This window comes from Lathyrus oleraceus, chromosome 7 (genome assembly GCF_024323335.1).
Source record: "Lathyrus oleraceus cultivar Zhongwan6 chromosome 7, CAAS_Psat_ZW6_1.0, whole genome shotgun sequence".
Taxonomy (NCBI): domain Eukaryota; kingdom Viridiplantae; phylum Streptophyta; class Magnoliopsida; order Fabales; family Fabaceae; genus Lathyrus; species Lathyrus oleraceus.
Genome location: NC_066585.1, coordinates 245,621,487 through 245,633,641, shown reverse-complemented (window position 1 = coordinate 245,633,641; position 12,155 = coordinate 245,621,487). Strand labels below are relative to the sequence as shown.

At 35.1% G+C, this 12,155-nt stretch overlaps 1 protein-coding gene across 1 annotated transcript; it reads left to right on the top strand.

Annotated features, from left to right (window-relative positions):
- Positions 1–887: 887 nt before the first annotated feature.
- Positions 888–6,874, top strand: LOC127107441 (sec1 family domain-containing protein MIP3). Its single transcript, XM_051044724.1, has 7 exons — positions 888–1,264; positions 1,621–1,764; positions 2,270–2,419; positions 3,818–4,324; positions 4,759–6,285; positions 6,404–6,472; positions 6,579–6,874. The coding sequence occupies exons 1-7, from the start codon at positions 1,217–1,219 to the stop codon at positions 6,705–6,707; spliced, it is 2,574 nt and encodes an 857-aa protein (XP_050900681.1). The 5' UTR covers positions 888–1,216; the 3' UTR covers positions 6,708–6,874.
- The last annotated feature ends 5,281 nt before the right edge of the window (positions 6,875–12,155 follow it).

The window sequence follows — 12,155 nt, the reverse complement described above, 5'->3', positions numbered from 1 at the left end:
AACTTTGTGTTTGACATCCATTTTGATTTGTTGGGGGTGATGTAGCTTCATTTGTCATGTGAGATTCATCACGAACTATTGGATCAGGCTAGCAGAGGTCTCCATTACTCATATGGAGATCCTTTGGTACCTATAGAAGGAGCTTTGGTACCAGCTCCATGCCCGTAGTTAACTATGAACTCGTCTTATCCCGATGACTTTAACTGTTAACTCGTCGTATCTTCGCTTTTGCTACAGTGAGTACCTCGTTAGTAGCAGGAAGTATCAGCGACGTTAGATCGGGGGATGGATCGTGAACCTTTAACATTATCTTCAAGGAAATTGCCTTCGGTCTTTGGTGTAAACCTAGATCTGGATATAAGATTCTTTCTTTTTTGCTTTACGGAGTTCTCGAGGAAATCATAGATTTGAAATCCAACGAATCGTAATTGAAACGATGATTAATTGAATCGACTGCGATAAATCTTTGTGTTTGCTTCTGAGTGTTTTTCATTCGGTGACCTGAGGAGATTATAAATTGATAAATCGGAGATTGGATCTGAAATCATGGAAATCGTAAGAATCAGAAGTCGATTTCCACAAATGGCATCACTAATCCATTTGAGAACCAAAGATAGATGCAATTGGAGAATTGATGATCTTGAATTGTGGTGTTGATCTCCGTCACGACGACGCGAGATGGACCTTCACGGTTAACACTCTAACCCCAAAATCAGTTCAACATTCAAGATGAGTATAATAAAAGTAGAGATAAAAAAATATACATTGTTCTTTGCATGTAAACTACTTATATATTTTTAATCAAGTGAAATGAATTTGAAATGAATTGGACTTTAACCCTTTATTAGGAAAAGAGATGCAAACTCTTTTTTTTTTTTTTTAAGAAAAAGAAAGAGTTACAATTTTTTTTTCTTTTTACCAATAAGAAAACGGACTGTGCTCCGACTCTCCGTGGAGGAAAGGAGCAAAGCCGATCAGCAGGATCCGCCCTCTCTAATCGCAATTTCTCCTGACACCCAATTCTGTTCTATCAGAATCAGGAACAACGCACTTCTGACCCGTTCCCTCTCAATTCCCAATTCCAAACCATTACGCAATTTCTTCCCAAACGAATTCAATTTTATCCCAATTCAACCTTCCCTCGCATGTTTGAGGCATCGAGTTTCTGCTCAAAGTAACTCTCTTCTGCTGAAGCAGAAAAAGTAGAAGAGGTAAAATGGCTTCCGTCGATGTTATCAAATCCTGCATCGACTCCATTAGACAGGTATCCAAATGCTACAAACCGTTATAACTGAGAACCAACCCTTTCTAACAAGAAACTTCAATTTGGTTTTATAGCCAAATTCATAGTGCATTCAATTGAATAAAAATTTCATATTTTCTTTTCATCATTACTTTTTTTATTCTGTTTATATAATACATTCAACAATTTGAACCATTGTGTTCTTTAATTTTGACACAATTTAGAATCAATTAGGTATATGTATAGTAAATATTTTAAGTGGTGATTTTGGTTACGTTTGTATAGTTTTAGGGAAGATAGTACCCCGAATGCATTATTGTTATGATCCTTTTCTTGTAATTATTTCTTGAATTTTAGTCATTCCTCTTCTTTTTCAGATATCAGAACATATTGAAGGTGCAGTGGTTTATTTAGATGCTGGAGCTACCGAGAGTTTCCAATTTATTGGGGCATATCCTGTACTTCTTGAACTTGGAGCGTGGGCTGTCTGTAGTTTGGAAAACACGAGTGTACTTGATGCGGTGAGTACTAGTTTCGCATGTTGTCAAAGTGTCTTTCTGTGCATACTGTAATATACAAAGTGTTTTCATTCTTTGTGTGAATAGAGCATGCTGTTTTTTGCTGTTTATCTCTATATAAGACGCGGGCTTCTTTGTGCCACAAATATTGAAGGTCGTATTCAACTTCTCCTCTTAAGATCCCTTTTGAATATTGTTTTTAATCGCATAAACTTCGCATATACATCTATTTGAACACACAAAACTGGGAAGTTTTAGCACTTGCAGATAATGATCAGACATATCCTTTACATCCTTTTGTAGTTTTAATTCATAAGAAGTGCTCTATGTATCCATCCACACGTGTAGTTCACATCATCTTTGTGCGTGTGTAAATTCTTTACATCTGCCGGCTTATATTTATGGCTTATATTTTTGTGTGTACCAAAGGTGTTTGTTCTATAATAGACTATGACTACTTTTGAGTTAGCCACATTATATATACTTTTATTGACAGTTCCTTATTCAGGTGGGTGATTGGAACTCGCATTCTGATCCTGCGAGAAAAATTGTGGTTATCATATCGCGCCTACTAAGTGATGCACATCGGTATATTTTGCGTTGTTTGACGTCACATCAAGTTGTTCGTCAATGCACTATATTTACATCTATCTCTGAGGTGCTTATTTACTGTTTCTGCTCGTTTCTCTTTCTATTTTCCTTTTCTTTTCTTGGCTGTATATGTTTGGGTATTATTGTTCCATGCTCTATAAAATTGATGCTGGTTTCACCTATATTTATAAAAAAAAAGAGATTGATTTTACCTCTGGATTAGAATGTGCCGCGTCTTTTCTTAAAAATATGACACAATCATGTCAAATATTTATTTACAAGCCTTAGTTCATATTTTTGGAATAATTTGATCTGGATGAAAGCTATGTTCTTTTCTTCTTCTTCTTTGAATGAGGTTAACTTTATATGTAATTCAGTATTGGAGCATGATATTCCAATTTAGTTTTTGCTTTGACCATGTAATTCTATTCTCAATCTTTTTACATAAAATCCGAGATAGTTTTAGAATATAACACTATTAACTTAGCATATATAATAATGACGTCTCTGTCTTTCTGTTGCAATGGTAAAATTAGCTACTAGTCTCTGAAGAATGAGTTATGCTGCACCATTATCCATGGTTTGTTTATTAGCACGCAGATCTTCATAATATGTTACTGGTTGGAAAGTTGCAAATCCGGTAATTGACTGATAGAATTAGAGGTGACTAGAAGTAACTGTTTCTTATAATTTGGGCCGTCGTAAGTTTTCGGAGGTTCTGTGTAGGGCTAACCACGGTTTAAGTGTGGCAAATCAAATACGGACCTTTGTTAGCCACAGTTTAAATTTGTCAAATTTTGGGCTTTGTACGGTAGCCTTCCTTGCATGCCCTCAAAGACAGTCTTGCTTTTAATTATTTTAAAAAATTGTTCTTATGGTAAGAGTGGAATTGATTAGCTGTGTTAAAAAAAGTTTGGGCTGTCTCCAATACTTCATACGTGTATGTCATAGGAATAAGTCAACACAGGCCATAAGCAATTGAGGTAGCTTAGTTGATCAGCAGTAATAATTTTAGTTTTCTTAAACTTATATTGATCTGGATAAGAGGAGTTATTTTTCGCCAAAGGTAATGCATGAAATCATTTTTTAGTTGAAGGATTTATCTTCTAAAATGAACATTTTTGGAAGATAAAGTAATTAATCTCAACACGTTTACGGTTTGTTGTGTATGTGCTCTTAACACCTACCGCTGATTTATTCATTAAGATTAAGAATACTTACTTTACCTTCCAAAGTGAATTGCTCACTTTAGATGAGTCAAATCTTTAAAATAAGCAAGGATCAACACAATGGTAAAAAGTTTGTTAAAAAAATAAAAATAATAAGGGTAAAACTATTTATCTATAAATACGATACTGTAGTGCTAATACCAATTTACAGCTATTTTTTCCAACACTTCTTTGCTACCAGTTTTCTTTTGTTTTTATCCTTTTTTTTGGATTTTATAATTCTAGTTAAAATGCAGATGGCTCACTCAGTGTTTCCTGATTCACCTCTCGGACCAGATGCATATCATGAATATGAATCTTTACTGGTTCAAGATTATGAAGAGCTAAGTAAGAAATCTGGGAAAAAACCTAGGCATATTGGTAGCCTCTTACAGGAAAAACTTGACTTTGAAGATGGAGGCCGCTTGCAGTTTCCTTCCGGTGGAGAGGATGTTCCTCATCTTGAAGCTAGTTCAAGTGGAAGAGATTTTTATGAACACAATCCATTAGACTATATTGCAGATACTGTGCAGAAATTGGTTATTTCTGTTCACCATTTTCCCATGATTTTATGTCCCATTTCCCCCAGAGCATTTGTTCTTCCTTCAGAAGGATTGGTGTCTGAATCATACTTATCAGCTGGACATGAAGATTCCATTAGTCCTGGTTTGCCTCCCTTGAGTACTGGCTTGCTCTCCGATACTGATGATGTGCCTCCTGGGGCAACTCTCACGGCACACTTTCTCTACCATTTGGCAGCCAAGGTAACAGATGACATGCATTATTTGGTTGAAATGTGTGCAGCAACTTTTGGTGACTTGAATTCACGATTTTTTTCTGGATAAAAATTTCTAAGAATTCTTGTACATCATGAAAGACCTGTCATAGAACTGCTGCATGCCAGAATCACTTAAAGCCTTTTTTTGAAAAAAATAATAATACTTGAATGAAACTTATCTTTTAAGATTTTACCGATTGAAATATACCTTGATCTATATTTCCTTTTCAAAAACTTGGTATTTAATAGAACATGACAGTGTCATTTAATCCATGTAACTAACCCCACTTAATAGGGAATAGGATTTTGTTATTGTATAGAAAATATTGTTATATTTTCCATCAGTTAGAATACCTTTTTGTTTGTTGTTTCTACGCTAATTTGTTACCTTGACCATTTTTCCTTTTGTTTATGGTATAGATGGACTTGAAAATGGAAATTTTCTCCCTCGGTGATACGTCAAAAACTGTTGGGAAAATTTTGACTGACATGTCAAGTCTTTATGACATAGGGCGCCGTAAACGCTCTGCGGGGCTTTTACTCATTGATCGCACACTCGATCTTCTCACTCCTTGTTGTCACGGGGACTCACTTATTGACCGTATATTTTCTGCTTTGCCTCGTAGAGAAAGAACAATTTCCCACGTAGGTTCAGGAAGCCAACTCAAACTTGGTTCTTCTTACCTTCAACGCGCTCCTTTAGATGTTCAGATACCACTTGCAAAGATCCTTAATGAAGAAGCTTGGAAAGTAGACAATTTTCGGCTTTTAGAGAGCGTTGAAGCTTTTTTATGCGGGTGGAACTCTGGTAATTCCGATTCTCAGGTTGCAGACTTGATTAATCTTTGTCAAAAAATTCACGACAAGCCTAGTCACGCCGGTATAGATATACTCACTGGGTCTTTTGTCTCCTCTGATAATTTTCGTGGCATGCCATTCTTGGAAGCTATACTAGATAGAAGAACAAAAGATGGGGCCTTACTGGTAAAGAAATGGCTACAGGAAACTTTGCGCAAGGAAAATGTTACTGTGAATGTGAAATCTCGTCCTTCTATTGTTACAACACCTGAGTTGCAAGCTATGATCAAAGCATTGTCCAGGAGCCAATCTTCTTTTCTAAGGAACAAAGGAATTATCCAATTAGCATCAGCCACATTATCAGCCCTTGAGGAATCAAATTGCACCAAATGGGATGCATTTAGCAGTGCAGTGAAAATTCTGAGTGTAAGCTCAGGAGAAACCAGTCAAAGTCTTGCCGCTCAAATTGGTGATCTCATAAATAAGAGTGCTCTGTTGGGATCACACGAAAATAAAGGGAAAAGGGATATCTCAAAGGGTCTGATTTCTTTGCAAGATGCTTTGCTGTTAATGATCATCGGATATATTTTGGCAGGTGAGAATTTTCCAACATCTGGTTCTGATGGGCCATTTTCTTGGCAAGAGGAACGAATGTTAAAAGAAGCCGTTGTAGATGCTCTTCTTGAAAACCCATCTGTAGTAAATCTAAAGTTTCTAGATGGACTAAAGAAAGAACTTGAAGCTAATGTAAGCAAGTTAAAATCAGAGGAAGCTACTGAAGTGCTGGATATTGATGATTTTGATGATGATCAGTGGGGCAAATGGGGTGAAGAAGATGACGAGGATGATAATAAAAATGAACAAGTATACGGTGACATGCAACTAAAGTTGGAGTTGCGTGATAGGGTGGATAACTTCTTCAAGTTTCTTCATAAATTATCTGATCTGAAAAGAAAGAATGTACCATTGAGGGATGGTTCATTGACTGTGGGGGGCAATTTTGACGAGGATACCTATGTAGGAAAAGGGTTGGTTTATAAGCTACTGACTAGGGTGCTGGGCAAGTACGATGTGGCTGGGTTAGAATATCATTCTTCCACTGTGGGGCGCCTGTTTAAGAGTGGGTTTGGAAGATTTGGCCTTGGTCAGGTGATTATGGTTCCTTAACATATGCAGGACTTTTGTTTTAGTCGTCCATTTTTTCAAATATGCTAATCATTATTTTTTTCTCCCTTTTCTATCCTTCCTGTCGATACAAATGCTGCAGGCTAAACCAAGTCTTGCTGATCAAAATGTCATTTTGGTGTTTGTCATTGGGGGCATTAACGGACTAGAGGTAAAGTTCTTGAATGCCTTGGTCTCATCTATACCTAGTTGGTTTCTAAGTCTACAAATATTTTCTAAAAGATGACATTGATTATGCGTTACTTTTCTTCACCTAGGTGCGAGAAGCAATGGAGGCATTGGCTGAAAGCGGAAGACCTGATATAGAGTTGCTTGTTGGTGGAACAACTCTTCTTACTCCTGATGATATGCTCGATTTGCTGCTAGGGGAGTCGAGTTATTTTTAATTCTTTCATCAACAAATAAATTAGGAGTTTGAAGCTAAAATGAGTTTCGTTTTCCTTAATTCTGTATGTTGTAATTTATAACTTTTACATATATAGGCAGATTAATTTTTATTTTCAATCTTTACAAATGGAAATAGAGAGAAAAAGATTTTTTTTCATTGAGTCAATTGGTTTTCCTAAAATATAAATAATGGACATTGGATATTGCAGAAAGGCCGGTATGTTGTCTGATAGAGTTTCAAAGCCAGTAACATTGACAAAAAAAAAAGGAATTACCTAAGGCACTTATATGTTGCTACCACACCCTCGCGAAATATTCAAAATATTCATTGATTTTGGAAATGTATCTCCGGACGCATCTCAAACACAAACTATGCTGATTTTGAGTCACGTCTCAGATTTGTGTATATTTTGCTTCTGAAAATGTATCTATGTAAATATCTTGCTGAGGTGTATTTTCATAACTAAATGAAGTAGAAACAATGTATTTTAAATATACATATAGTTTACATTGTCGAACAAAAACTAAAATGAATTGAAACTTGTGTCGTCGGCTAAATCTACATCTATGGGTGGTATCATCTCTGATTTTTGTTTATTTTATTCTTTATCAATCTCGTTTAATTTGGTGAACTCTTTCATCCTTTCCATAAAATGATATTGCAAAGTCTCGACTTTCGTTGTTGAATGAATTGTCCATTCCCGTGATGTAAGTGGTATAGGACATCCTGGTTTCAAATACACTTGAACAAAGTGCCGCGGATTTGAAATTCACCCAACATACATAATAATACAATCATTTGGATTTTGAGGTGAGGCAATGCACAATGGAAAAGGTATTTTCGAAAAACAGTATCTTGTAAGATCAATACACACTCTTTCATACGCATTTGATATGAGATGACATATTTCAGGGAAGCGCGTCCATTTATCCTACCGTGTCAATCCACTAATGCAAGGAACAAAAAATTCATAAATTGCATCAAAAAAAATTCTTCCATATAGTCGCGTGTATGATTCTTTATGGCCTTTCAACTCTTTGATAAGTTGATGGCGGACAAGTGTGTGATTCTCTTCTCCTTTACCAAGCAAAGTAGAAACAACTCGAAAACCGCAATTATCGTCACCCTCAACATTGATGATCTGTTCAATGTATTTGTGCATAAAAATCGGCATCTCATCAATGAATTGAATTTTTGGTGGAGGCGGTGAAGGATGTGGTTTGCTAATGCGAGCTCCTTTGAAAACACTTTTTTGAGATTTTGGAGTTGAGAATCCGGAAATAAATTGTCTAACATATTCAAAATAGGTAGGAGACCACATCGTTGAATTGTCACTCAATGTTGATTTGACCTTCTTAAGAGAACATTTTCTTTTTACCGATTGAGACAGAGATTTCAAGTCTGTGATTTTTGAATAAGCAATCTTCCTCAATTGCTCTTTGATGCGGAGTTTCATATTGTTACCGGTTTTTAAAAATCTCTCTTGTATCACTTTCTGTTCGGTCAAGATAGAGATATTCGATTTACCGTCCTTCATGACATCATCATCATCATCAAACCTAAGCATTTTCTAGTGAGTGCAAACTCCATCCATTCGTATCGGGCTATCAAGTTTCACCTTCCTTTAAATATGACAAGCACATGGGAGACCATTCATTTTCATAAGTGTGCAACCACACTTTGAGTTATCGAAACCTACATTCTCAGCTTGTTTGGCTTCGTGAAAAATAAAATCCAGTCCTGCTCGAGATATGTTATCGACCAACTGAGAATAAAGATTGTTGTCTTTGAATATGTATTCCAACATTGTGATGTTGCGATCAAATGATGTTTGTATCTCATTATGGTGATTTTGGATCGTTTGGTTCACATAGTATCAATCTCTACACAAATTACCCTTACTATTTCCCAATCAATTCTTTAGTGTAGCATGGACAGACAGACGGAAATGAATTTTCAGAGAAATTCATATAAAATTCGGAAATACATTTTCGGATGAAATGTAAGTTTTTCAACTACAAAACAAGATTAATGTGAGCAATGAGGAATGAAATAAACGATATTTTTCTTGAATCACAACTTCTTTTGCTTCTTTTGATGTGATGAAACATAAGAATGAAGTTTTGGAGTGAAAATATTGATTGAGAATGGAAGGGTTTTTTAAAAGGGTTTTGGGTAAAAACGGGTATGAAGTCGGATCATATAGGGTGTTGTTTTATTAAAATCATGTTTGATATTTCCAGAAATGACTGACATGGAAAGGTGTCCGGTTTTCAAATTTCCGCTTCAAAAATCTGGTAACGCACTTTCAGAAAAGTCATCGGGTTTCTAAATTAAAAATAAATTGATAGGATTTGTCTAGAGATGCATCTCCAGAATAAATTCTGGAAAAAATATGGGGTGACACTCATTTAGGACATGTTTCATTGAGTCAAAGGGTGCGTTTGGAGATGCATTTCCAGAACCTAAGGGATATTTTTTAATTTTCATAGGGTGTTTTTGTTAGATGATATGCAACAATCTAGAGGGGGTGAATAGATCCTAAGTTAAAAAGTTGAACAGAAATTGTTTTAAAAAATTTTATGGCGGGCGGAAATGACCCGGATCAAATTGTCTAAACCGAACCGCTATCGAAAAGTTCAAGTATGCGTAATTACAAACAAAGTGATGATAATGGCGAAAAATTAATCACACCACTTTTAATCACAATCACTTGTATGCTACTCTAATAGTAGAGACTATTCTCAATGATAAAATACACAAATATACTATTAAGACAAATTATCAAACACCTTGTGTGCAATCGATTCCGTTTAGAATTATGTATGATTTTGTTGATTTGCAAATATAATCACAATCTAATTGATTGTGATCAACTCAACAAAACGTCTTTCAAAAGGTTATCAAAAAAATTGTCAAACCTATTAATCGCACATTCGGTGAATTTAATAATTTATAAGTGAAAAATAAAAGAGAGAGAGAGAGAGAGTGACTACACACGGATTTGTTTAGGTTGTTCCCCAATCAACCTCGTTATGAGTATGTCTGTCTTAAATTCGAACTTGGATTGAGATAATGAAATTAACCTTACTTTGCAAAAGTAGAATATAAGAGAAATGTCGCAATCTAGGCCTACAAACCTTAATTCTGATGTTGGTTATAACAATTTCTCTTCCCTTGATCTAAGTTTGATCAAGTAACCCAGTAATGCCAATTTGATTCATTGTCTCACGCTACTCCTTTACAAAAACCTTCCGTTCTTCAAAGTCTTCACTCGATCAAATCCAAATTGCAAATTGTTGTAACCCAAGATTTACCAATATGATCCACCGTCTCACACTACTCCTTTCCAAGAACCTTTCGTTCTTCAAAACCTTCACTCGATCTAATCCAAATTGCGAATTATTGTAACCCAAAATTTACCAATCTGTTCCACTGTCTCACACTACTCCTTTGTAAGAACCTTTTATTCTTCAAAACATTTACTCGATCAGATCCAAATTGTGTAAACTTGTCCAAAACCTTCAAATCCCTAACTAATCTTGAAGGAAAATCCCAACTTGATTTTCTTATTTGAAACCCTCAAATATCTCAACTCAATTTATAATTCAACAACCTAAACTGGACGTTATCAATCGATTTTATATGACACCCAAACAAAGAATGATTATGTGTAGTTTGTTTGTATGTATGCATAGAATGAAGTTGAAGATGATGAGAACTCTTTGAAATCCCGATTTCATGTAGGTTTACTCTATAACCTTTTTAGAAATGATGCATGCATTAAGTATATATATGTATGCAAGTTAGAACCAAAAGGAATGCAGGAAGTTTAGAAAACAATGCAAAATTTCAAGATTTTTAATGCATGTGTCGACCTATGTAAGACATGTGTCAACTTGTTCGATGCATGTATCAATCTATATAAGTCATGATCGATCTATATAGGTCATGTGTCGACCTGCAGAGGCGGCACATTAAACAAAAGTTACAGACTTTAAAAATGAGGTATATGAGTCGACTTGTAACTCGTATGTGTCGACACATAGGAAATTTTTTCTTCTATGTGTCGACCTATAGCTCGTATGTGTTGACCTATAGCCCGTATGTGTCGACACATAGACTGTTTTTCCCATAAAAACTTGTTTTTAATGCATGGAACTTTTTCTAACTCATTTCAAAATGTTTTTATGCTTCCTAATGCTAAGATGCACATTAAGACTCCGAGGATACCATCCAATATACATAAACGTTAAAGTATCTTAGTTTTAACATCATACGAAATACATCTAATGAAAATTTGCACTCACATACTCCCTTTTTTTATGATGGCAAAACTTGAGACGATGTGTTTCGTGTCTTCATGAAGGCTCCCCGTGAATGTGTGCATCCTAACTTCATCTTGCAGATGCTTTTCCCCTTTTGACAACATCAAAAGGACACATAGCAATCCATGAGAAGTATCTTATATGAAACATATATCAATATACCACACAGAGGCGTTTGCAAAGATAAGATCATCAATAAAACAACACTCACATAGAATGATGTAAGCATTGAAAATGCCTAAACATAAACAAAAGCATTTAAAGCAACAATATAACATGGTTGCCATAATTCATGTCAAATAACATATACAATAAACACAAAATATGAAGGATACGATGTAATAAAAAACTCTTGAGTTGCTTCAAAAGCATCACGTTTACGTGACATATACTTTTGGTACTCCTGAATGTTGCACATACATGTGCTATAGCAAGGCGCTTATTTATATTTAGTACCACTCAACCCAAAAACATAAACGTTATCATAAAAATGACATACTACAAGAATTTCATTTACATTATAACATGCTCAAGCATATCTCATTCTAGAATAGATAAACAACAACCCCACATATACCATGCAAGAACTAATAACAGGTATCAAGCTTATACACAAAGATTATATTTCAAATATGGAAGAAAAATAGCACGAAGTCACTATAAGCATATAAATTAAAACATTCATGAATTAGTTCATACATCAAGCATATCAAGCATTTAGAACATATACAACATGCAAAAGTAAAAGGCTTACTTTCAAATAGGGAAAATGGAACAATATTACCTCGCTTATGAATTGATGAAGGATGCACTCATATGCGATTGAACTTCCAAGGAAAGTTAGAGAAAAAAAATATAAAGTGCATGCAACAAGTCATATTTAGGAAATATTTAAGATATCAAGTATGCCAAATTCCCTCGAATGTTGAAAAACGCTTCAGTCGCAAGAGGTTTTGTCAAGATACTCGCAAGTTGATTTTTGCTATCAACATGCTCAAATACGACATCTCCTTTTTTTTAACATGATCACATAGGAAGTGGTGATGTATATCAATATGTTTAGTGCGAGAGTGTAACATTAGATGTTTGGTTAAATTAATAGCACTAGTGTTGTCACA